The sequence below is a fragment of the Hypomesus nipponensis genome, chromosome 19 (assembly GCF_054491055.1).
Source record: "Hypomesus nipponensis isolate SF chromosome 19, ASM5449105v1, whole genome shotgun sequence".
Classification (NCBI taxonomy): domain Eukaryota; kingdom Metazoa; phylum Chordata; class Actinopteri; order Osmeriformes; family Osmeridae; genus Hypomesus; species Hypomesus nipponensis.
The window spans coordinates 11674188-11699651 of record NC_140379.1 but is presented as its reverse complement, the minus strand read 5'-3'; the positions used below and the strand labels follow the sequence as shown (position 1 = coordinate 11699651).

Below are 25464 nucleotides of genomic sequence, written 5' to 3'. Positions count from 1 at the left end.
AGTGTTCCTAGTGCCACCTCATGAGGGGGATTATATCGATGTGATTCCTTCAAATCTGCAAGTACTGTTTGTCAGGAGCAAATCATTTTCAAAAGATATACAGTACACACATATTGTATAGTGTACAATTGCCATTTCTACTCAATAGTTCAAAGTTCAAGGTAAGTAGCTATTCAGCTTTCAGACAAGAGAACTGTGTCTACTTCAAGACCTCCTTCAACTGTACTGTGTCTTTAAGGTGTGAACTTTGAAAACATGATGAACAGGGAGGGTTGGTTCAGAAGCATTTTTCAGTTGACTCCCCCCTCCTGAGCTTCCTAGAAAGATGATGACACATCCTACAAGTCTAAACAAATGAAGCAATGCAGCCTCACATGGTGCAGCTACGACTGAAAGCTCTGTTCTCACGTTGCAGCTGGGCCACCAGGGTCACACAGTGGTGCTTGTAGTGGCCACGGCTGGTTGTTTGATAACCTTTTTACAAATCCAGTTTGTTATTGCAAAAGAACATTCTATTTTTAGTGGGAGTATAAAGTCTGCTTTCTGCCCTAAAGTTCCTGAAATCGTTAGGAGCACAGACTTTATTTATTCTGAGATAGAACCATGCAGTTAATCCCAAGCAGTTGAGTAAAATCAACGCATTCACTCCATGTACAGTGCACCATAGTCTACCAAAAAGTGGCGGTAGAAGGATGTGCCAATGTTTAAATAACTTTTTTTAATCAAATAAAAGACGATGTATATATGATTTTTTTCTCAGGTTCAGTAAGAGTCTACTCACTTCCAGCCGTCATGACCTCGTGCTCCCTCTCGTCCTCCTCCTCGTCCTGCTCCTGATGCCCCTCCTCCCTCTCCCGGTCTGCCCGCTCCTCCAACTCGGCCTCCTCGTCGATGGTCCGTGTGAACGAGTGCTCCTGGGGGTCCATCTCCAGGGAGTCTTGATTGTCAGATATCTATAGATGGACAGTGAGAACCAAACAGGAATGACAGTCCATCCTCTCCTGTGTCTCCCGGACAACTCACATGCACTGCATTTCAAAAACAGGGTAAAAACCTGCTGACCGGTTGGGTACAACACTTTTTCCATTGTAATTTTTTCCCCTTATATGCTAAGCCTAAATGTGGTGGAATTATTCATACGACACAAGTAGCTATGCTTAGTGGAGCAGGCTGTAGTTGCTGACTCACCCGTCTCTCCCGCGAGGAGGAGCGGGTCTGGATCAGCTCCATGTTCTTGCAGGCCAGCAGGCGATTCCGCACCTTGTACACACTCCTGTAGACCTCTGCCAGGGTCTTGCAGGGCTGGTACCTGGTGGAGAGAACACACACATCCTCACCCTCAAGCTCTCTTCTCCAGCTCTTAAAGCCTGGATAGTTTTAGAACTCTGTCAACCCAACAACCAGGGATCCACAATGTGAATTCGCAAAAGGTCTGTACTATAAAACTGATGTGTGAGTGAGTGCATGAATGTGTACTTTTATGAATGTATAAGTGTGTAAGTGTAGAAGAGCCAAAGTGTAGGTGTGTATGAGTGAGTGCATGAAGGGTTGTTTGAGAGTGTGCGGTAGCAGTCCTGTACCTTCCCTCTCCACACGCTTGTCCCAGCAGTCCAGTGTGCTTGAGCAGAGCGGCCAGCACAAACCTGGACACTGTGTCCAACAGGGACTCGTTGCTGAGAGAAGCATTGTCCCAATCTAGACACACAAACATAGACCAGGAAAACCATGAGGATACATTTTTCAGTAGCTTAGACCAATAAGACAGGACAGGATAGTGCAGAGATATTACTATTAGAGTCATATATTAGTTGGAGTCCTGTCAGTCATTTTTGTTTTAAGCTGCTGAATCCATGTTGCTGTCCAGCAGCATCACTTTTCCGTCAATGCTCTACTGCCGTACATCCTCAACCTCACATGAAGCTGTGTGACTCCCACAGACCTTTGCTGACAGCGTAGTCCTGCATGTTGATCCAGAGGCTGTTGGTGGGTTCTTTGGTGGAGCCCAGAGCCAGGTCAACAAGGACGCTCATGTCGGGTCTCAAAGTGCAATCGAAAGGTTTCTGCTCCTCGTTACCAGAGAGGGCCACATCTAGCAGCGAGCTGATGCAGTTGTCTTAGTGGCATAAACAAAGAAACTAATATCAACAAATCATGCACGCAGAGAACAACATTGACATGTATATACCTGCATGCTATGGAATCTTTCCTGACAGTGGTAACAGGGTATGTACATTGTAGAGTGGAACGTGTTGCATTGCGAGCACCTGCAGGTCTAAATGAACGTAGGCCATTCTGCCGCACTGTGGAAGCTCTATCCCTAACCCAGGATCTCCATACCTAGCTGTGGGATGTCCATCTCCAGGCCGTTGCTGAAGAGGGGGGTCTTGAGCCAGTAGGCGGTGTCCTGCTCCTCCAATGAGGTGGGGGCTCCCTGCAGCATGCCCCCCAGGCAGCGGCCCACCAGCAGGGCGGCAGTGCGCTCCAGATCCACCAGCCACACCCAGGACTGGGCAGGCTGAGCCAGGGGCACGCCTGCCGCGGGGTCCACAAAGTCTGGGGTGCCTAAGGCGCAGGCAGAAGGGTTGTGTGGGGCTTAGTGTTTATGTATTCAAGCACAGAGAGTGAGAGAATGGACTAGGAAAAGCTATATGCTTACAATAAAGATTGCTGGACTGGATCACTTGGGTAAAAAAATATAAGCCATTTCTGACATCAAAATGTTATTTAAATTTTTTTCTCCACCATAGATATATTTAGGTACTGTATATTCAGTTGCAACTGTTACATATTTATAATCTTATTACGAAAAGATATAGGGATAAGGAGAAAAGAGCAAACTGAAAGCGTAGCTCCTTAGTTTAGCATGTAGCTCTGATGCACTGGATCACATTGCGTTTTGTCCCCTGGTTCCTTACCGTGCAGGGGCCACTGCAGCTCCTGGTCCTCCAGGGGGGTGGCTGCGGGCAGCAGCCTGTTGAGACGGTCAAGAGGGGGCAGCAGGTCCAGCAGGTAGCCCAGCAGGGGCCGGGCCACGGACACCGGCAGCAACAGCAAGGAGTTGATGATCTGACATAGCATGCTGCCCGCCGCCGACACGTAGATCACATCTGGGGGGGCGGGAGGGGGGGGGGAGGGGAAGGATGGGAAAGGAGAGGGAGAGAAACAGAGGAAGGTAATTGAACGACGGCAGTAGTGTTCGTAGCCTCGTTTGAGTGATGTAGATGTGATGGGTGATGTGAATGGATCGTTATCGGAGGGCGGATTGACGACACAGGTGTGTCATGATATATGGGCTTGCTCTTAAATCCAATGATTGAATTCTCCCGTGACTGATAGCCAGGGTTGGGGTTGGAATACAAGTGGCACCAGACAGACTGAAGGGGGGGAGAAGAGGAATACAGAAACACAGAGTGCAAGAGAGGACGGCAAAAGGACGCAGACAAATGAGTAGCCCCCATAAGGGGAACATTCAGTGTTAGCAGGGTGGCGAGGTAGCCCTGACCCACCTCGGAGCTTCTCCCTGACGCTGCCGTTCCAGGAGCTCTCCTTCAGCAGGGCGGCGGAGCGAGAGAAGATGTCGGTGGCGTGGGGCAGCAACAGCTGCAGGTGCTTGTGGAGTAGAGCCACGCTGCTGGAGTTCTGAGGGGGGGGCAACGTCAGATCACAGAAGAAGAAAAGATCACATGAAAAGCTCCCGTTCAACACCGCGTGAAGAGCAACAACACAGTTTCATGCAAGTAATGTGTGCATCAAAAGTCTGTGTTATCACTGTGTTAATATGACGGCAAATAAAATAACAGATGTATGCCGTCAAGTAATGTACAACACAAAAACAACATATATTTAAGTAATATCAGAATATATTTTCATAAATAATACATTTCACGCATCTTAATACAATCTCATTCAACACATTTAATATAATGATACAAACATCCAATCCATGTGCGCTTAGATCAGTATGCGAGTGTCTTTTTCCAGTACCTCCGTGACACAGTTGATGTGGCAGTAGGCCAGCAGCTGCTTCTGCAGGGAGCAGAGCAGCTCGTGGAGGTGGGCGGGCTGGCTGCTGTCTGACGAGGACGTCCCCTGCAGCAGCTTGTCACTATTCTTCTCCAGCTCACCAAACGCCTGATCCTGGAAGGGGCAAAAACACATCCCGATCAAATCAGACACAAACACACATGCAGACACACACACACACACACAAAGTGACGCAGACAGACACACAAGAATACAGAAGGGAGGAATTACAGACCATGAAGCATTTCCTCATCAATTTACCCCACATATCACACAGCCATGAAGCCCATTATCACCATGATATATTTACACTGGATGAGCCTCGTTCATTAACATAACGTTGAACTGTGACGCCAGTCTGTGTGAGGTACTGGGCCAGGAGTAGAGGGACAGTTAATATCCCAGCAGGTGATTGTGGATGCCTCATGCTCCTCTGTGCTGCTGCTGTCTGTGGTGGCTCCAGACTCAGGGGGGAGGCTGAGAACTGAGGCTGGGACACATGCAGAGTTCCTCCTGACAGGGTGGTGTCTTGGAGAGGCCCATAGGTCCTATGGTCCACTTAAAGGACCTGCAGTTAGTATCTATTACTGAATTAAAGAAAGAGTAGGGAACGATACGATGGAACAGAGGACATCGATCCTGCCTGCGAGTACGCCTAGTGTGTGTATTTAGACGTCACTGTGTAACATTAATAATACTGGTAACAACTGTGGGGGGAAATAGCACACGACAAGGTCATTACAAGGAATTTGCCGTACAACGTAGCGTTCACTAGCTTCATGATCAGAATTCCTGATGAGTAGGTGTGACTGTCTGGTGCATCTGACAAATGACCAGTGCAGAATTGCTTACATTGGTCAATGGACATGGGTAGTCCCATTCAAACCAATGGCTAGCATGCGTTTCTAGATTGGTGTGAAAGGGGTTTGTATAGTTAACTAAAGGATGTATAAACGAGTAACAATAGACAGATGAATGGGTCACAAATGGTGTAATAATAGGTAACAAAAGGTATGTGAACAGGTCACAGCGCTATTCAACTAAAACTGAAGCGTGTGGACTGTAAACTCACCGTGTAGAAGCCCAGGTTTCTCAGCAGGGTCTTCATGAGGATCTCTGCCAGGTGGGTGTCGGGGTGGCTGCCAGGCGAACCATAGGGAGGGTCCGTGGGGAGGCCGAAACTGAGGCCCGCAGAAGAGAGACCCTCAGGGGCGTCGGGGGGCGAGCTGTAGCCTAGCAACGAGGCCACATGTGTGTGGTCCTGTAGGCTGGTCAAGATGATGTCCAGCTGCATTCGCTGGAGAGACACCCGCCAGTCACACAAACACAAAGTGCTGTCAGTCCTACTGCAGGGTCCAGAGGCTACAGCTAACAGGCTCACTAAAAGCATCAGGTATGGTTTAGGCAGCCTTGTTATGGCTTGGGACAGTCTGGCAACAGCTAGGGTTGAGGAAGTTTTATGCATCACTGACTAGGACCTTTTGATACAAATGTTACTACCTTGTCTGACGCACACAAACTGTATCTATATTTGTATCTATCTATATCTATATACTATCTAAACATAACATGTTATCTAAAGAAAATATACATACATTTATTTGTAATCGGGACTCATGTAACGTACACTGCGTTGTCATTCCAGCATTCAGCACTAACAGGTTAGCTAATAGAAGAAGCAGACAGTGAAGCTCTGGCTGTGAGGCGACATATTGTACCTGTCCTTTGGAAAGGCTCTCCCATCTGTCGGGGCCTTGGGGCAGCAGAGAGTGGAGCAGCTCCATGCGCTCTCTCAGAGGAGGCAGCAGCATGGTGGCCCCCACAGACAGGGTCTCCATCACCGCCTGGTAAAACAGACATGCACACAATCAAGGGTCTGGCTCGCTGGGAGATGGACACATGTATACATGGGGGAAGCCAGGCAGATCAATGGATTCTTATTCACTAGTTACTTGTGAGGTTAGAAGTGCCAAACTCGGATGTTAGCTTTAAGTAAGGAAGTAGGGAAGGGGATTGGATTCAATTTGTGGACATCAAATTACACATCTATTTATACCCATGAAGCACTTGTTTCAGTTCTCCAAGGTAGACTAGCTTTAGCGTGATAAAGTTTACATCTGGAGCTTAGAGAAGGTGTGGGATTTCCGAGTTTTGGATCTTAAGCTGACACTGACCTCTTGAATCTCATCAGGCACAGAGGAGTCCATCAGCCTGAAGAGCAGGTTACGAAGGGGACGGGCCTGTCGCCCCAGGATACTGGTGGCCACACCCCCGGCCAGAGCCAAGGCCAGGTGATTGGACAACAACCGAAGGCAGAGTTTGAGGAAGTTGTGATGCTCCCTGTGAAATGAATAAACCTGAATTACTGAAACTGTAATTATGTGCAAAACATCATATTAGTTCATGACCAAACCGATATAAGAACCCTTCCACTTGGACTAAATAAAAAATATCATGCAGTATGAGATAGCTACAGATTGAAGCTATGGACAGGAAAAAAACATATGAATGAAAATATAGCAGCATATATAACAATAGGCAACAAACTGCTAGTAAACTCTCCTCAAGTCCCTTTTGGGACTGAGTTGTGTGAATGACAGCCGCAGTAGGGGAACCCCACGCTCTGAAGGCTGGCTCACCTGGAGGAGGGGAAGGGGAGGGGGGGCACCTCACTATTGATGCCATCGCAGTAGCGCTCCAGGAATGAGCGCAGGTGGGAAAAGGTACTCTCTTCCAGGTCCACGCAGTAGGGCCTGTGCCAAGCCACCACTTGCCTGTCCATAGAACAGAAACAGGAAAACAGGAAGACCATTTCACTGACTTTGATATTTGAGACATGACCTTATCTTAATTAGCATTGCATATTTATTTCCTTCGTCTTGAAGGAATTCTTGGTTGTAATCATTGAACCCATTACATCATATTCGGCGTACTGTGGCCATGAACTGGACACTGAGAATTCAACAGCATCCCCAGAAAAAAAGAAAAAAAAAAGGCATTACCTAACCTCTGACATTACGTAACACACGGAGGCCCGGGGTTGTGACATAAGAGTGAGAGGAAACTTTCCCCAGGACGACCCTCAGCCAAAAGGATGAGTGGTGGAGTCTAAAGTCTGCTGCTACTGACCTGTCCCTGGGCAGTGCTGTCCATGCCAGGCTGTGGGAGGTGCCGGCTGAGATCTGCTGAATGGCCACCCCATCCAAACCCACCACCTTCTTTGGCTTGGTGATGGGCCCTGTGGAGTTGCCCTGGCCACACTGGCCCATGGAGTTGTTGCCCCAAGCGTACACTTCATTGTCTAGCGACATAACACACATTTCAATTGTGAAAAAGAATGATGATGCCATTTTAATGTACAGGACAGTTGGATGAATGAATCCACATGGATATATTCATGGGTGTAAAAAAAAAAATGCTGCATGGAATTCTTTGTAAAAATACAAATGTAGAGATTCCAAATTATATAGAACATTTATATTTTTTGATTCTACAAGTCTATATTAGGATTATTTGGAGTATACTTTGCTCACAAAGTAGTGAAACTCTGAAAGTCACCAAGTTCACTGTGTCATTATTTGTTCAGTACAAAAAGCCAAAAAGTTAAACATTACCCTCAAGTTATGTAAATGTAATGATGTCACTCGTGACAACTCCGTGACTGTCCTCACATTGACAGCACCTGCTTTACAAACACTCGTCTGTGTGTATCAGCAGAACTACATTTGTACTAGGGTGTGACACAGCAAGAATGTTTGTAAATTAAGATTATAGAGATTAATAATTGTATTTGGCCAGTGGCACCAAGGAAATCAAAAATATGCAGTTTAAACTGCAACCATATGTTTAGAAGAGCAAGTAAACAGTCATGTTTCAATTATGACAAGCAAAGTACAGAGAAAGAGTTGAAATGAAGAGTTAATTGAAGCTAGCAACTTTAAATTTGAATCTCCCCCATTTGTATTCTTCCTGCTGGTGCAGTGTGTCATTATATGGCTAACTGTGTGATGGTTGTTACCTTCATGATGAACGTTTTGGTTACCTTTTCAGTTCAATATTACAGCTACCTTATTCAAATAAATTATATGGCTACCATTCTCATGAATGACATGGATACTTTTATGATGAATGTTTTAGCCACGTTCATGATGAATAGTATTGCTACCTTGTGGATTCATACTATGGATACCTCTAGGCATGATGGATGTTATGATGAATGTTATGGCTACCTTTTTGGTTGAATATCACGGCTACCTTTTAATCAATCATATGGCTACCTTTCTGATGAATGACATGGCTACCTTTGAGATGAATCCTGCTCTCTTTACCGTGTGAAAGAGCCAAGCAGTGGCTGTCGCCTATGGAGATGTCCACCACTCTGGTGGTAGCCAGCTCCTCAATCAGCTTTGGTCTGAGGGCCGTGGCTTCAGAGGAGCCACAGCCCAGACAGGCACCACAGCCCCACGCGTACACCTGAAATGCACAGCAGGGCAAGAAATCCTAAACAGTGGCTTCAAAACCAAAAATACTTGCATATGAAGATTAGAAAAAAGTTTGCAAATGGGGCTCTTTTTAAGAGCGGAAAAGGGCACAGAAGGTATAAGTCTAATTGCAGCCTAATTGCATGTCAATGTGCTCTAAACACAACTACAAAGTATGTATATACAATCTTTATATACAATAAATCACTATAAACTTCCTTCTCATACCCAAACACAAAACATCGACTTGAGAAATTCCATGCTGATTTCAGAAACTAGGCCATACCTGTCCTGTGGAAGTCAGAGCCAGGGACGATTGGCTTCCAGCACACACTTTCCTGATGAACATGCCCTGCAAGGCCTCCACCACTTTGGGCTTGTACACACGGTTTGTATCACCATGACCCAGTTTCCCTGCAGTAGATGGGAGCACATCCAGTATTTTGAGTTCTGGCACAGATTCAGATGTTAGTTAAGAGTTAGAAGTTCAAGGTGGTTGTATTTTAGAATGGTAGTTCCACTCTCCATTAGAGAATGATAATTCTACCAGAGGATATCACATCTTGACATGCATGTTGGGGTCAGGTGGCTGAGCGGTTAAGGAATCGGGCTATTAATCAGAAAGTTCCTGGTTTGATTCTGGTCCGTGCAAAATAACATGTCCTTGGGCAAGGCACTTCACCCTACTTGCCTCGGGGAATGTCCCTGTACTCACTGTAAGTCACTCTGGATAAGAGCGTCTGCTAAATGTCTAAATGTAAGTGTGGGTTGCATAAGCATTGACTATTAATACACATGAATAGTCTTGGAATGAAGACTTGTGACTTGACTCACCGTTGTCCCCTCCTCCGAAGGACCACACGGTGCGCCCGTCCTTCGACAGAGCGATGGTGTGCGAGCTCCCACACGACACCTCGCCCACGTTGCTGATGTCCTTCACCAGAGTAGGAATGTTTCTACTGTTGCTGTCACCGTGACCTGCACACACACACAACATAGACTGTGAACACGGGGAATTAAACCTGTCAGCATGTCGATGTGTATATCAATATAGCCTTCTGAATTGTTCGTGGTGTTACAGAACATCTGGTAACCAACTATAGGTGATGACTGAAAATGGGGTCCCAGCAGCATGCCAGGTGCCGTGCAAGTGTTACCTAATCTCCCAAAATCTCCTTCCCCCCACGTGTAGAGCTCTCCATCCTCACTGACCGCAGCGCTGTGTCTGTAGCCAGCAGACACACACACCACCACCTGCAGCAACGCAACCACACGCACACACTTTCATTACTACCCACTTTCAAATCTGCGGTGAACTCACATTACCATTATAAGAAAGTGTTCTGTGCCTTCGATGGTGCTGCGGGGGTGTGGCGCAAGGGTCAACCTACCTTTCCCTGCAGGGGGCCCTGAATGAGTTTGGGGTACTTTTGCGTGGAGCTGTTCCCATGACCCAGCTTGCCGTAGTCGCCGTCCCCCCAGCTGAACACCTCCCCCTCCGTGGTAAAGGCCAGCGTGTGGCCGTCCGAGCCCTTTGAAGACGACACCTTCTTGATGGCACGGTGGGGTTCAAAGGTCAGCTTCTTGAGCGTGGATTGGTTGTTGGAATCACCCAGGCCCAGGCGGCCGTAGCTGCCCTTGCCGCAGGCGCGGACTGAGCCGTCAGATGAGATGACAAAGGTGCAGTACTGGCCAGCCTCGATCTGACACCCATCAATAAGTACAGGGATGAGTTGCTATGAGTTTGGCTGGCTTCACAAAAACTCTTTAACTTCCCCATGTTAACCTCGATAAACTAGAATAACTGAAAGGCTAAAAAGGAAATAGTTTCCTTTCATATTTCCCACATGGTGCACATATATCAACAGTGTGTATCAACAGTGTATTTCAACAGCGCACATAAAAACATGATTCATTTAGACATTTTTCCATGAGAATTTAGACCCCAGAGTCTGAAAGCCAACCCTTTTCCTCCAACAGTAAATGTTGCACTACCTTGTGAAATCTAGGTGCAGCCGCACAATAGCACATGCAGCCAAGGTACAGAAAGAAATCACACAAAAATGACAAATCCCCAACACAGACATAAGACAGAAGTTGATCAGGTCTTGGTGGAACAGTACAGACCTTTTCTGTTGCTTACCGTCTGAGCATCCGCAAAGCTTGGTGCCAGTTTGGGCTGCAGAATCTTCTCCTGGGTGCCTTCAACCAGTTGGTGGCTGCTATTGCTGCCCCACACATACACCTCACAGGTCTCTGACACCATGGGCGCCTCACCTGTCTGGATACTATCGGGGCTGGCGCAGGTGCGGGAGTAGTCAGATGCCATCCTGCATACCTGAAGGAAAAAGGGGTCAAGCTGTAAACAGAGGTGTTGGCACTGTCATCCTTTATCAAGAGGATAGATACCATCCGATCTAAACACAACACTAAACCTAGTTGGCGAGGGAAACCAGAGACTGTGTTTCCTGTTGAGTCCTGTTTTTATGATGTTTCAGAAGACAAGGAACCACAATAATTGGTTAAAGTCTACCACCGTTAAAGCATACACCCAATTTCATCAGGGATTCTGATGTTATTTGTTGTTGTTTTATTTATATTTTTGGTAATATACATTTGGCCATTTTCTTTTAATATAAGTCAGGGACCCCTTTCCTTGACTTTTCTCTCCAGGTCTTTCCTGTAATGTGAAGGAGGAGTACAGCAAATGTCGTCATTGTGGCTGTTGTACATTAATAGGAGATGCCACTCACTAATGCACAGGGTCTGAACAGTGAAATACCGCATGAGTGTCTTACTTCTTCAAACAGACAGAGTGCTGCCTCATAGAGTGAGCACAAGCCATCAGATGTGCGTGTGGGTTCTCTCCACTGACTGCGATCCGCTGAGGAACCCTGAGACACACAGAGAATATTTGTAGATTATTGTTTTATAAGCTTGTAAAAAAAAAACTAAAAGAAACTCTAAACCCATTTGGCTCAAAAAATAACCAATATCCTCTAGGCAAGGTACAGCATTTGGGCCGAGGTGGATATATGGTTTACTGAGGACTTACCAGAGAGCGTCTCATCTGCATCAGGATATTCATGAAGCAGTCGTAGCCAATAAGCCCCTCCTGGTTTTGCACAACCTTACTCTTCTCCATGGTGCTGACCAATGCTGCTGCAGCCAAAGCCATCTCAATCCACTCCAGCAGGTAGCGCAGTGAGCCCCTCTGGGCAGCCAGGCCCAGCAACAGCTCTGAAGCCAGCCTCCTGCCCAAAATGTCTGCCCCGGAATTTGGCATGGTCACTCCTTTGAGGAAAGTGGTGACCTGGGCCAAGCAGTCGAGGCCCATGGGAGGGATCTTGCTTTCGTTAGCTAAAGACAAAGGTGGGAGGGAGCTGACCACATCAATGGCAGTGTGGATGACATCATTACAGAGATTGAGGCCTCCTCCTACTCCACCACCGCCTCCGTTGGGGGCAGGTAGGGGCGGCATCATCCAGCTTTGGCGCAGGAGGGCAAAGAGCAGGCTGAGGCCCGTGCGCACACCCATCTCAATGAGGGCATCAGTGCTGGAGCGCGGCCGCTCGTTGACAGAATGGAGGTCGGCTGAGCCTGAGGTGTTCTCGGGCGAGTGCTGCTGCTGCTTGACTTTTCCTTTGTCGTGGTACTTGTTAGAGAGGGCATAGAAAATTCGCTGGAGAACCAGCAGACGCTTACGCAGGGCGGCAGCAAAAGGGGAGTCGGAGCACACCATCTTGGCCAAGGCCAGCTGGCTGCTGAGCAGCGCATCAAGGTAGTGCTCCTGCTCATCGCTGGACAGAGACTCACGCTCAAAATCAGGAAGCTGGGGGCCCTTGAGGCACAGCACCTGCTGGGGAAGCAGCACCACTTCTTTGTTGGTCAGCAGCTTGGAGTAGAGAACAGAGACGCCCTCGCGTGTGGCGATGGACTCGCTGTCCTCCGTAATCCATGAGCTGTTCAGGTGCTCCAGCCATTTGAGCTTCACTGGAGGGATCATCAAAGCCATGGCACGTCACTCTGGGGCCATCAGTCCTGGGGAAAATCCAGGGGTGGAATACCAAAGTTCAGGCCATCAGATAGGCCAATCTCTAAAATCAACAAAGGAACATACTGAAGCAATACTTAAACTCTATTAATTTACTGATGTACTCTCATAACTAAGAACACTGTTGGGCCTTATTCAAAGAAATAGCAGAAAGAGTAGGGTAGCAAAATAAAACAAAGAGCCTTCAGGCCTATTAATTTTAGGCTAATAATGTTAATACAGGCTAATTATGTACCCCAGTACTTGTCCAATCATTTTAGAGATTCACGAGCCATTTCAAATGACAAAAACAGCCCAGAAAAGAACAACAAACTGATGAGCTTGTTCAAGATAATAAATGGTCAAACTCCACAGTTTAAACCATTCATTTCACAGTAAACAATAACTTTTACTGTGTGTAGTTTTTCTATCTATCAGTGGAACATGGTGTCAATCATTACAGTTAAACATGAACTCAGATAGTAATAAACCTGAGCTAAATGACAGAAAATATTCACAAATGTACTGTAACTTGTAATTTTACAGGTATTTCAACATGATGTTAAATTGATCATTAACCTGTTTAATCTAGCTGATGGCACGTTGCAAAAGTAGGTCATCCATCTGAAACTGATTAGAGAAAAGACTTCTCCTTAACATGCTGACTATGTGATCAAACTATCCGGACACACATTAGACACTAACCAACTGTAGCCTACACTGTAAGTTCCCTGAACACAACGCTATTTGCATTTGATACACACAAACTATTTGACAAAATGCCTTTACCATTTAATGATGCATACAAATGTTGTTTTTGTCTACAGATACAAGTGTACTGAATTAATTTCATAGCCTAACTCTCCAGGAGTGACAGTGCATTTTCCCCCTGCTGCATTATTAACACATAGCCTAACCTTAGGCTATCTGTGTATGTTGTGGTACCGTTATGTCAGGCCAAGGGTCTATTGGTTGGAGAAGGATCTGGTATATCTGGTAATAGAACGCTTGCTTGGTGCATTGAAGAAACAAGATCAGGGACATTAACTCCCTGAAGGCAATGTAAGAAACAGGGGGAAGTCTGTAACTATCTCACCAACACCAAATGCTTCAGCAAATTTAGAAATTGCATCATGAAATGCACTTGCACGTTAACATTTAACTCAGAAAGGCCTTTTCCACAGTAGGAATTTCAGTCATTATATTCTAAAAAGGAAATAATTCAGTCATGGGTAGCTTTTCTATTGACCCTAGCATATTCCACAGCTAAAAGAGTTGACAAAACATAACCCTTCTGACACAGAGATTTTAAGACAGGGTAATATGCTGCCTGGCATCTATCCAAATATCCCATACGGACAGGATATAGTAAGCAAAGGCATCATGGTTCATTACTCCCAACATTGTTTATAACCTTGCCAATGTATAGCCTAGATATCCCGTTTTTATTCTTGACACTTGACCTGTAGCTTATTAGATCTTGCTTTGCAAACAGATAGTACTCAATATTTAAGTAATTCAGAAGCTAGCAAAAAAAATACCATGTTGGATAGTTGAGTAACCAATAGTGTACTCTTCTGCACCAGGTGGGCTTGCATAATTGACAGCTCTTCTAGCTAGCCACAACCGATTTAATTGTTGCTAACGTAAAGCTTTGAAGCCATTAGTCAGCAACGCGACACTGAACCAAGGGGGTTAGCCAGTCATCTAGCTGGGAGTGGGAACTAAACTGACGTTAGCTCACGAGTAACTAGCTTATATGGTGTGTTTCCCAGATACAGTACAGTACTGTAGCTGGCTAGTTTTATGACACTACGCTACCTAGTTCAACAAATAGTTTTTTCATAGCTAACTGGTTAGAACAGCTAGATAACCGGGTAGCTATATACAGTATGTGGTTGAGTGCTTCTCTGAGTGAAAGCCTTGTTTGCTAGCTGTGCTTGATACTAGGTATTTTGTAGACAGCTAACGCTACAGTTGTAGTATCTGACTGATTCGTCTACAATTGCTGCTTGTGCTGGTCATAGCCTAGCTACCTGGCTAGCTGGTGGCTAGTTAGCCAGTAAGCAACAGCAGCTGCAGCCAACACGGATCATAGTACACATAGCCATAGCATAGGTTCCAATCCATATAGGAGTGCCCAATCTGTGTGCTACAGTACTTCACCAAGCTGACAGGTACGCCACACCACACTGTTCAAGAATAAAACAGACAGCAACTGATAACACTAGCGGGTTAAGTAAAACGGAATGGCAGGTTGCGCCTAGCTACAACAAAAAATACTGTTACCTAGCTCTAGCCAGCTCGTAAACAAACTATCTACCTAGCTAACTAGCATGGCTTGCTAATAGCACTGCCAGCTAGCGAGATCCGTTGCAGAGATTCAGATTCGAAGCGTTGCTTAGCTTACCATCAACTGTCAAAGGCCTGCGTGGTGCCAGCTACATACAACTAATCTTCATTGCATGGTAGAAATAATTCCAGTATCCTTTGTTGTAATACTTCACAGGCTTATCTTTTGATGGTTTTATTTATGCCAACTGAACAAATAAGGGCTCAGTCAATCAGGGATAGGTTTCCATATCACCTCTCAGTTCCTGCACCTTCCACTGCAATGAATGCAGACAAGAGGTTCACTCCCAACCCTAGCCGGAGAGCCCCAGCCCTAGGGCGCAGTGAGCCAGTGACGTGTTCCTGTGCATCCATGTCTTCTGTATTATTAACAGTATATAGTGCTACTGCATATTTTTCCAGTGGACATGACAACTCAACAAAACTATGGGGGGAAGAGGAACATCCAGGGAGTACTTAGTGTAATCTAGCTTTTCCTCACCATATTTTGCCCCCGCAAGTTAATCACACATGTCTTGAAAATGTGATTAATGCATGCGATGTAATGCATCTCCAAAAGTGTTTAAGTTTTTCCTTCGGAATTAAAAATGGAATTGCATCAGCCACAGCAAAAATAATGTTTTGAATGTAATCGTTTGATCCACCGCTTTGCATATATTCCTTGCAAGGCAACTTTCAAACTATTTATACTTTTTTGTTGTACATGGTCGAATATAATAATACCTCAATAATAATAAAAAGGTCATTAAAAAGCTAACTATCTTAGAATGTATTGCAAATCAATGAAGTTGTAGGTATCATGTTACAGTGCAAGGAGTGAAGGTAAGAGTATTAAGCAAATAGTGGAAGTCCGTTGTAGTTATCTGGGCAGTGCAGAGACAACGAGGGGCCCAGTTTGGGAATATCTACTCATGCACTTGAAGTTACTTTAGTTTAGCCCCCAGACTGTAGTGTGTAACATACTAGGGCATTGGCTAGTTTATGTTCATAGTATATGCTGCCCCCTAGAGATCATCCTTACATTTCACATGTCAACATGTATTTATTAATTTCGAATACATTTAAATAACTTTGTTTCATAGTTCTTGGCACACGACAAGTGTGTGAAAAACAAATACTTCTGTTTGAACATATTGGATGGTGAGCAGCTAACCCTCCATTAGCTGACCCAGAAGACCTAAAATTGTTAGTTAACGTACAGTGTTTGAAGATGTGACTGATTTTACTCACCGTACATTCTTTCAATATTGTTTTAAATCTCACAATAGCTCAGTAGATGTTAGTCAAATGTTCCAGCTTATACATATGCATGATTATATAATCACTATAGTGGGCAAATCATCTCTTTTGTTGACCTTATTCTTTAGGAGGAGAGCCTTATTGCAAAGTGCAAACTAAATCAGCAAACACAATTAGTCATGGGGGGCACATGATGTTAGGAGGAATCTCCTTGGTTGTCCCATGCCATACAGATACAGGACTAATTGATCTAGCATTTCTCAGAGTAAACAAAAAGATAGCATAAGCAAAAATAATATAACAGATTATTGTACTGTAACTTCTGCACACATCGTTACTGATCAATATTGAAAAAAAAAATCTAAATGGGTGAACATATTCATTTGCAAATAAGACAGTTATTTGGTATTCATTTGCAGGGTTTCTTTCTCTTTCAGGAGAAGAGTACACATAAGTAAAATGTTCAATATTTGGTCCTTTACATTTTGCCTGGTCTTGTTGCTTAACAATGTGTCATGCACATTTCACTGACTGTTGCTTTTTGTCTCACAGAGTTTCTGAAACAGTTGAAAATATCGAGCCAAGCAGACAAAGAGCCCCACAAAGTAATACGTTTAGTGATAGAGGTACTCCACCACAGGAAAAAGTGAATGGAATAGCAATTTTTGTCCCACAACCTGATCAAAATGTCATCCGAATTGGATTATGGAGTATTTGTATGCTTTAAGGCCATTCCTCTTTCTGCCCAACAAATGCCCACAAAGTGCTTTGTCAGACAGAGGTATGCTGCCTTATCCATTCCATCTTTCCAAAACTTTGCCCACTCACTAAAATATCAGTGAATGAGTGAGATGGAATGTAGCTTTTCTGTGATGATTTCAGGAGGTGTTGCTCCTTTTCCTTGTTGTGGGTCTTCTTTTCCTGGTGTCCTCCTCCTCTCGCTCACTCTCATAGTTTCTCTGCAACAGAACTGTATACATCACATCTCTCTCTTCTCAGGCTCTCCCACCAGCTTGCTGCATTTAGCAACACCTGCTGACCCAGTCTTGGAGATTGGAGCCAAATTGGGGGCTTTGTACAAAATGTATCTCAAGAAATGCTATAGAAAAAGTAATGGAGTTTTAACTTATTATTGATTACAATAGGATATTAATTGTAACTGTAAAGACTTGACAATATGTGAAATGTACCCTTCTAAAAATGCTACAATTTCACAACCAAATCTATTGTTAAATATGTGATTGATTTTCCAGTAGGTTTTAATATCTGTAACTTTGGAACACTTTCCATTCTTTTTAGGTCCAGATACTGAAATGAAAGTATTCCGAGTCTGCCTTGATCAAGAAAATCTTCAGGAATTCAAATTAGTATACCAAACTTCTTTCCAAATGGATATTATACATTTTGGAATGTTGTTTACAGTTGGAAGTCCAAACCCTTTGACCCCCAACATTAACACATTCACACAGCGCATCCCATGACATCCATATTCCAGTCTCTTAATCTGCTCCATAATCTAATTGCATGTAGTGACATCAGCACAGTGGGGGTAAATCATCGTTGCACGTAAACACGTTAACAAGATAAGCGAAGCAGTAAAGATGTTGACCACCTACTGGATCGTCGTCCTGCTCCAAAGAAGGTTCTCTCTTCATCAGCCTGGTTAGATGGTTGCACAGGGCCACGATCCTTATAGACATCTGGGTGAGAGTAGAAGCGAGCACAGCATATGTGTTGTGACACTTTATCAGAACTACATGGAAGACGTACACTGGGATGGATAGGCCTATAGATCAGCAGTGGAGCATTCAAGCCTCCCCCAGATTCCTGGTCCCCCCTTCTGTTGCTTTGAATAAAAGGATATGCAAATTAAATACATTGTTATATTATCCAAGACAGAAAACCAGCACATATTCACAAGCACATTTTCAGTAAAGGCCTGTGTTGTATGTGTAATGACCTCTGTGGTAAATGTGTTGTAGGTAGTGCAATATATTACCTTCCATCTTCGACGTGCGTATTGTCTTCTGAAGTTTTCCAGGTTTATGACGGACAGCCTGCGCACTAAAGCTTGGCGTGGGTTTGAGGGCTAGAAGACACCAAAAAACAAAACTGTGTTGCCAAAGGTCCATGGCTCAGCTTATGATTTTGTCCAGTGTCTTATTGGATATCAAACAGAATAAAATGAATTGCCAGTGTATCTGTAGCTTGTGTATCTGCCAGACACTCCACACATTGAGTCCATTCAAATTGATATCAGGTGCACCAGGTGAAAATAAAATACTTTTGTTCCTGAATGATGCACACCAATATACCTTCAAAACACTTTTTTTATGAGAGCAACAATCTAATCTGAACATTTACAGTAAAGAATGTAGTGATAGAGTTCACATGGCAAAATACTGAATAAGGTTGGATAAAAACTAATAACACAAATGTATTTAGAAATACAAGAGAAGTAGAAGTGTATTAGATGTACATTTAATTATCACCTTCTTTATCAGTTATTTTTCCTGTTAACATCAAATTAATTTTTAGCTTTCACATTTCAGTGCATGAACTACCAAGCAATGGCTATGCTTAAAATAAGAGTCATAAGATGTACAGCAAGTTATTTAACCATCAAATGTACATACCAGAGGTATATAATTAAGGACTAGGACCACACAAAAAAATAAAGCCCTCAAAGATAAAGCCCCTAAACCCTCATGTTCTAGCTGTTTTCTCTGTATTTAGGTCAGTTACAGTGTCCCTCATGTCATCTCTGCTGGCCAGCCTCAGTGAAATCCAGGTTGATCCCAGACAACAGGTCCCCTCCACAGGATCTGTTTAGCAGCTCCTTCAGGGCCTCATTCACATCATTATTAAAGACGGTGGAGAAATGACAGTTGGGATAGCCTCCGCCACCGCTGCCGTCAGAGGGAAAGGACCCCACCACATCCTGCACCCACTTGAGCTCATCACTCAGCTCCTGCCTAAGGGCATCAAAGTGGCTCTTCCTCTCCTGGTAGCGGTTGGTAATTGCCCCCAGGCTGTTGTCCACCGCCTGCATGTCTTCTTGCAGGCTCCTCTTCATGGCCTCCACTTTGCGGAACTCGTAGCGGATTTGAGAGAGCTCATGGCGCACACCCTCACTCTCTTCCTTGTACCAGGCCTCCTTCTCATTGTAGATGGAGACCAGGGCGTCAATGTCTTCTTGCAGGCAGTCATGGGCTGCCGCCAAGCCGCTGAAGGTGCCCTCCATTTGACCGATGTCCTCCACCACCTGAGCAAAGCGTTCAAAGTTGACGTAGGTGTTGTTAGGCGGCATGCTGGAGTGAGACTTAATTGTGTACTCCTTCAGGCGCTTGGTCTTCAACTGCCGCCGCTCACGCTTCTTCGTCACACAGGCCTTGGTTTCCTTGGTTTCCTTGGTTTCCTCCTTGTGCTCATTGGACTTGAGACAGAGGAGTATACAGTATATTGTCAGCGCACAGGAGCAACTCAAAAGCATGTATGCATTGATGCAACACACTGTACACATGCAAGTACTTGGGTGAGTATACACTGTACTATCTATTTCCAAGAAGAAGCAAAACATTCCAGATGAGGTCAGTCACTTTTTCTTCATCCTTAGGGTCATGCTCTATTATGATCTGAGGGTGGAAGTGTTTACTTCAAAGCAGTTATTGTCAATCACTACAAACAAACGAATTAACTTTTTTTAAAATTATTATATTATTTTCATCCTACCAGATCAACAAAAGCGTGTTTGTTTTTACTAGACCATTTGCAAAGTTGTTAAACATTGTAATAGGAATAAAACATGCAAAAACACAATAGCATGAAGCCGCAGATTATGGTTTACTGAATTCAATAAACCTTTCTTATCCCAAATATAATATATTTACAAGTACCTTAATCCAAGGGTGGTTGAGAGCATCTTGGATAGTCAGTCTCTTTCTGTAAGACAACGAATTACTTTAAAAAGTATAAAAGTGTTTTACAAGGTAGGGCAAGAGGACACAGCTTGAGAACATCCTTCTCAACATTGTATACAGGCCATCTGCTATAACATATTGCCTCACCAGTAAGCAAAAGAGAAAGAGACAGAGAGAGACTAGATTTTTCTTTATCATTTAAGATGCTAAATGCAACAATGGCATAGAGTTGTAGGGGAAAAACAAACATCAAGACACAAAACAACACTGCATTACTCACAACAAGATTGAGCAATAGAGCACAATAAACATACAACAATAGTACACTTAGGCAATACTATTTGACATGTATGTATGTGCCTTCCACTTCTCCCATGAACTCTCACCTCTTATCCCTTTCCAGAAGCTGCCTGATGAAACTCTTGGCCAGTTCACTAGTGTGGCAGAAGAACTCCTCATCAAACTCATAGTTCATTGCAGAGATGTTGCCTAATGTATCCTGTTTAGATTCGCCGAGAAAGGGGGACGCTCCACTCAGACTGAAACACGAAATGTATAGTATAGGTAAAGGCTGATTTTTTGTTTGTGTTTATCGTGTTTCTCCTTTTTGGATACTTTGTTCATGTATTACCATTCTTGAAGCAAATTCAAGATTAGTCTTTTGCATTTGTGTACTCACAGGATGTAGGTGATGACCCCTATGCTCCACATGTCTGCTTCCAGCCCCAGAGGCTCATAGTTGACAATCTCTGGAGCTAGTAAAGATGTTTAAAACCAACAAGTATGCCTTCTCTTTGTCCAGATTTAACAATGCATACTAGGCAATTTGTTTTACCATTGTTTCTCAACTTACCCACAAACTCTGGAGTGCCAAATATGTTCTTGAATTCAGCCCCCGCCTCAATTTTATGAGCCAGGCCAAAATCGATCAGTTTGATCCTTGGTAAGGGCACATGCTTGTCAAGCAGCATTATGTTCTCAGGCTGTAAATCACAAAAGCATGACTGCTGAGTAAACAGAGTTTAGAAGACTACCCTGTAAAATCTGTGAAAATACAGTATCCTGTCAGTAAATCAAATCAAATGTTATTTGTATCGTCCTTTGCACAAGTTTACTGTAACAGTAGTAATAATTGGAAAGGAATGTCTAAACTATTGGATATAGTGACACTTGAATTGTCTATTGTTTTTTTATAGTGAAACCTCACCCAAATATTATGTTTCCTCTCTTGAAAATCAGTCCACACAGCCTTTTAGGGAAGGGACATCCTTCCAGTTCCTCAACAGTTGCATAAATTACTGTGTTCACAGTTCACACTAAAATAATTTCCTCAACCATAACTCACTCTACAAATGTTTTATTGATCTATTGTCCTAATAAAATATGTGAACTAAGGAGTGAGCATTTTCAGGTATATTAGCAAACATTTAATCGATTACAGATAAAATGAAGTGGGATAATTGTCAACAATTGTTAGCTATGTTTTTTTTGTTTGTAGTACATTCCAACACTTATTACTGAATGTTACATTCTGCCTGGCTTTACTTCTCCCTCAAACCCCTGACAGACAACGCCTTTGAAATCATCCCAATAGGACGTTACACCCAGACCTGCACTGAGCTCTGACCTTCACACAAGGGTGTTTTGTGCCCTAGACCGTAGCTTGTACCCATTTCTCTATGGTACAAGGTCTGCCTCCTCACAGGTCTTCCTGTGATTTTTCCAGTTCATATATTTTTGTCATCACTGCCAGGGACTGCACCTTTATTGAATGCTCTTCTTTACTTGACAGCAATTTCTTTCAGGAGCAATGTGCTAGTTTGGTGGCTACGCCCATGCAATTTCCATTTTGCACTGTTGTCATGTAGTTTGCTAGCTAGTTTAAATGTGTTTTAGATAGGCTGGTTCCTACGGTGCAGTTTTGATTATTAATTTCATCTGATTCTCCATAAAGTCATAGGCCTATTTGTATGTTTCCTTAAAGTGGCCTGGAATTAAAATGTCATTTGATAGTGTAAAACTATTTGCATAGCTACTGGTTTATTTTCCCTCTTACCTCTTTAATATTTTACAACTGAAATAGTATGCTTTTCTCAATGTCACCATCAACTTAATTGCACAACACCGTTTAATTAATCTGTACAATACAATATAGACAAATAATAGAGGAAATGAAATTACACAGAGAATAAACGCACACACTAACTCACAGGGGACTGACCTTCAGATCAAAATGAGCAATCTTTCTTGAGTGAAGATAGTGGACACCTTCCAGGATCTGCCTGATGAACTGTGTGGCTTCTTCTTCACTCAGAGACTCCTTCTGAGCCAAGAAATCAAATAGTTCTCCTCCAGACACCCTGTAAAACATTATGGATATACTGTATATAATTTCCCTGAATTCTACTTAATATGCCAACGATTGCTAAGAACACTAAAGGAAAATACATAAGAAGCAAGTATGATGTTGATCAACAAAAACATTGTAAAACAATTAGCAAATAGCATACATATGATTAACATGAATAAACAGTTAGTCGGACTGAATCTGTTTGGTCCAGTCTATGCAACTTCTGAGGTCAGTGCTGGCATTAGCCAGGGCTTGTCTAGACAGGTCTCATCTCACTCACAGCTCCAGGATTAGCACCACATCAGTGCGGTTCTCGTAGACGTCGTGCAGTGTGACAATGTTGGGGTGCTGGATCTGTTGCAAGATGTTCACCTCTCGCTCAATCTCCTCTCTCCTCACCCCTCGTCGGCTTGCCACGCTCTGCCGTTTCTTGATGAACTTGGCAGCAAATTGTAGGCCTGTGCTCTTCTCTCTGCACTGCTTTACGATGGCAAACTGTCCACTGTGACCATGAAAAGCACAGTGAGACACAATGATGTCACAAACTCGAGTAGGAAAACATAAAGGAGTATGAAGGGGAAAGAGCTGGGAATGGGTCTCTGTGGTGTGTCACATATCATTAAAATCTAATCATTACAATAAACTGTATTCCTTTAGTATATTTGTTATGTATGCAAAAGGTTAACTCAATTGAGGGTAACTTAATTTGCAACGTAAAACGTTGACAAGAGGCAACTATTCTATTCTTAGTGGCGGGCTTATTCAGCAGTTATCTTGGACTGCCAGCATGGCGTCTGACCTCAGGCATTGGGGTTTCATGCATACATATCCATTAACAAGAACATTTGATCAATGGGCATTAAAAAAGTATTTTTAAACTAAGGAACTCAATGTTCTGATTGATGCATATCCATAAAAACAAGAACATGTGATAAATATAAAGGAGACAATTATAAATTATTTCAAGGTTAGTATTGTTTTAATGGAGTTGGCCAGATTCAAAGGTCAGTTAGCTACGGCTGCATCTACTTTCTCTTCTTGTCCGTTGCGCGGGTGAGTAAAGTTATACTCCACTTCCTCATTCACAGTAGCTCTGAAAGTAGATACAGACAACCCTAAACATAGAACACGCCTTTAAAAAGCACAGTGAGAAGTGCCTGTCACAGTTGTGTCTTAAAAAGAACACATACTGGGTTGCAGGGTACATTCACTTTGGAAATGGGCTGCAACAGTACTATATGCAAATATTTCAAGTAGCAAGAATGTTTGGAAAAGGATAGAAAGGACATCTATTCACTTGGTCCAGAACTCACCATGCACATAATGTAGTGGGTACGCGTCTAAGTGAGAAAAGGCAGTTTTTTCTTAATTCAAAGTACAGAGCACAATGACTAATACACTATATTTAAACACAGTCCGCCTCCTCAGTCCACCTGTTGCTTGTCTACATTGAATGAAAGACAGAGGCACACAATGTGTGTGTGTGTGTGTGTGTGTGTAGGTGTGTGTAGGTGTGTGTGTGTGTGTGTGGGGGGGTGTATGATAGTGATAGTGTATAACAGAATGTTGACAGCGTTGAGCAGCAGATGGCATGAGACGTTACACAAAATTTCTGACGTTCCTGTTGACAGTTACTGTGAAAACTGTCAAATGTGGTAGCATGAACTGCAGATGATGTACATATTAAAGCATAGCACTATTATTGGGCACTAGTTTTAAGTCACCTCCATGGTACTTTTTTTTTACGATTTACATTCATAACACATACATATCTCACAACACTATATTTGTGACTTTTAAGGATATATGGTTCTATCATTCATGTGACTTGTATTTTAATTGGTTTGATCAATAATAATAACAAAACATTAAACCTTCGTAAATTTACAATAACAATATTTAAGATATTTTCTTTACCTTCCCAATTCTTCCCCTATTTCATAAAAATCTTCCACTTTCTGTTGCTTGAAAAGGGCCATATCTGCAATTCTTTCTGCTGTAGCTGGGATGGTTCATCCATTCAGTTTCACTTTTTTTTCTTTACTGTCTTGGAATACCCTGTGACAAACAGGGTCCAACAGTATGATGAAAAACATGTAGCCTATACGGCCGTGTCTCTTATATTTGAAACCAAATACAATTCAAAAAAACTGTTTGTAACATTCCTGGGCTTAGTCTAGCAACCTATTCGACCACAAAAATCGACATCTACGAGTTCTTACCATCTTTCAGTTGCTGCCAAACCGTGTATTCAATCGTCCACTGTGATTTCTTAGTATATCGCTATAAGCTCAACCGCGTTTGGGTCGCTGACGACGAGCGCTCACGCATTCCCAAAGCTCGCGCTCCTGAACCACCTGTTTTACCACGCGACGCTCTATTTATTTACTAGTGGGTGTTTTTAAATTGTGTATGAGATTAACAGTTACAGAATCTACATTGAGTTTTGTCTGCCTGAAAATAAATCTATTGGTGTGTACTCCTACTAAATAGTTGTGGGAGTGTCCTTTAAAAAAGAGTCTAAAATATAAAGGGGCGACGCCTGTGGGTTGCGTCTAACGTACAGATTTTAAGTCATGTGTGGATAGACCGTTAGCGCATGTATAGAGTCGCTCAGGTGGAAGACAATTCAGATGACCATCACACAGACATAGAATGGGGAGAGGAAGAAATTGTTTCAGAGTATGATGCTGACACCAATGAATAGCTTGTGAGCCTTTTGGACAGCGTTTTAGCTAATTGGGCTGTCCAGATCAGTCTTTGGTAGCGCTCACAGCCCTCCTTACACTGTTGAGGGTGTACCACCCAGAACTGCCAAAAGATGCTAGCACTGTCCTCAAAACTGAAATGTATTACAAAATCTAAGAAAAATGTGGTGGGTTCATCTTACAGGTATCTTGGCAGCGCTTCGTAACACCTTAACTCATGGCTTTAAATTCAAGCTGCAGATTAATATTGATGGGATAGGCCTACCACTGTTTAAAAGCACAAATATTCAGTTATGGCCTAGTTTAGGACTTCGGGCAAGTGTTCCAATGAAGAAACTTGTCGTCATGGGCATTTTTT

The 25464-nt window shown here is 43.4% G+C and overlaps 2 protein-coding genes and 1 long non-coding RNA gene across 8 annotated transcripts in view; 1 reads left to right on the top strand and 2 right to left on the bottom strand.

Annotated features, from left to right (window-relative positions):
• The window catches only part of herc1 (HECT and RLD domain containing E3 ubiquitin protein ligase family member 1), a 46738-nt gene extending 31580 nt beyond the window's left edge, over positions 1-15158 (bottom strand). For 4 of the 5 annotated variants that reach the window (XM_084682287.1, XM_084682288.1, XM_084682290.1 and 1 more), the window contains exons 1-22: positions 14948-15158; positions 11560-12545; positions 11303-11398; positions 10648-10842; positions 9896-10207; positions 9662-9758; positions 9339-9482; positions 8791-8918; positions 8352-8496; positions 7153-7324; positions 6663-6797; positions 6198-6363; positions 5742-5867; positions 5096-5320; positions 3985-4137; positions 3507-3639; positions 2916-3107; positions 2338-2562; positions 1940-2113; positions 1581-1695; positions 1189-1309; positions 782-953 (exon numbers count right to left, since the gene is read on the bottom strand). In XM_084682287.1, coding sequence (XP_084538413.1) covers positions 782-953; positions 1189-1309; positions 1581-1695; positions 1940-2113; positions 2338-2562; positions 2916-3107; positions 3507-3639; positions 3985-4137; positions 5096-5320; positions 5742-5867; positions 6198-6363; positions 6663-6797; positions 7153-7324; positions 8352-8496; positions 8791-8918; positions 9339-9482; positions 9662-9758; positions 9896-10207; positions 10648-10842; positions 11303-11398; positions 11560-12519 — 4186 coding nt within the window. In that variant the 5' untranslated portion in view covers positions 12520-12545; positions 14948-15158. Of the gene's footprint in view, positions 1-781; positions 954-1188; positions 1310-1580; positions 1696-1939; positions 2114-2337; positions 2563-2915; positions 3108-3506; positions 3640-3984; positions 4138-5095; positions 5321-5741; positions 5868-6197; positions 6364-6662; positions 6798-7152; positions 7325-8324; positions 8497-8790; positions 8919-9338; positions 9483-9661; positions 9759-9895; positions 10208-10647; positions 10843-11302; positions 11399-11559; positions 12546-14947 lie in introns of all 5 variants that reach the window. The other variant, XM_084682289.1, reaches the window with a different exon arrangement.
• Positions 13213-18326, top strand: LOC146247025 (uncharacterized). The gene is made up of 2 exons (XR_014732255.1): positions 13213-13259; positions 17128-18326. It is a non-coding gene; the product is annotated as an uncharacterized LOC146247025 (long non-coding RNA).
• LOC146247024 (death-associated protein kinase 2-like) lies at positions 15912-24900 on the bottom strand. Of its 2 annotated transcripts, XM_084682294.1 has the most exons (11): positions 24621-24900; positions 24316-24456; positions 22679-22900; positions 22270-22408; positions 20902-21031; positions 20728-20803; positions 20435-20587; positions 20025-20070; positions 18128-18217; positions 17745-17828; positions 15912-17087 (listed from the first exon to the last, which is right to left on the bottom strand). In XM_084682294.1, the coding sequence occupies exons 2-11, from the start codon at positions 24375-24377 to the stop codon at positions 17007-17009; spliced, it is 1083 nt and encodes a 360-aa protein (XP_084538420.1). In that variant the 5' UTR covers positions 24378-24456; positions 24621-24900; the 3' UTR covers positions 15912-17006. The 2 variants fall into 2 exon arrangements, with proteins under 2 accessions (XP_084538420.1, XP_084538418.1); XM_084682292.1 differs by lacking the exons at positions 15912-17087; positions 17745-17828; positions 18128-18217 and adding an exon at positions 18594-19564 and having other exon boundaries at positions 24621-24893.
• Between the last annotated feature and the right edge of the window lie 564 nt (positions 24901-25464).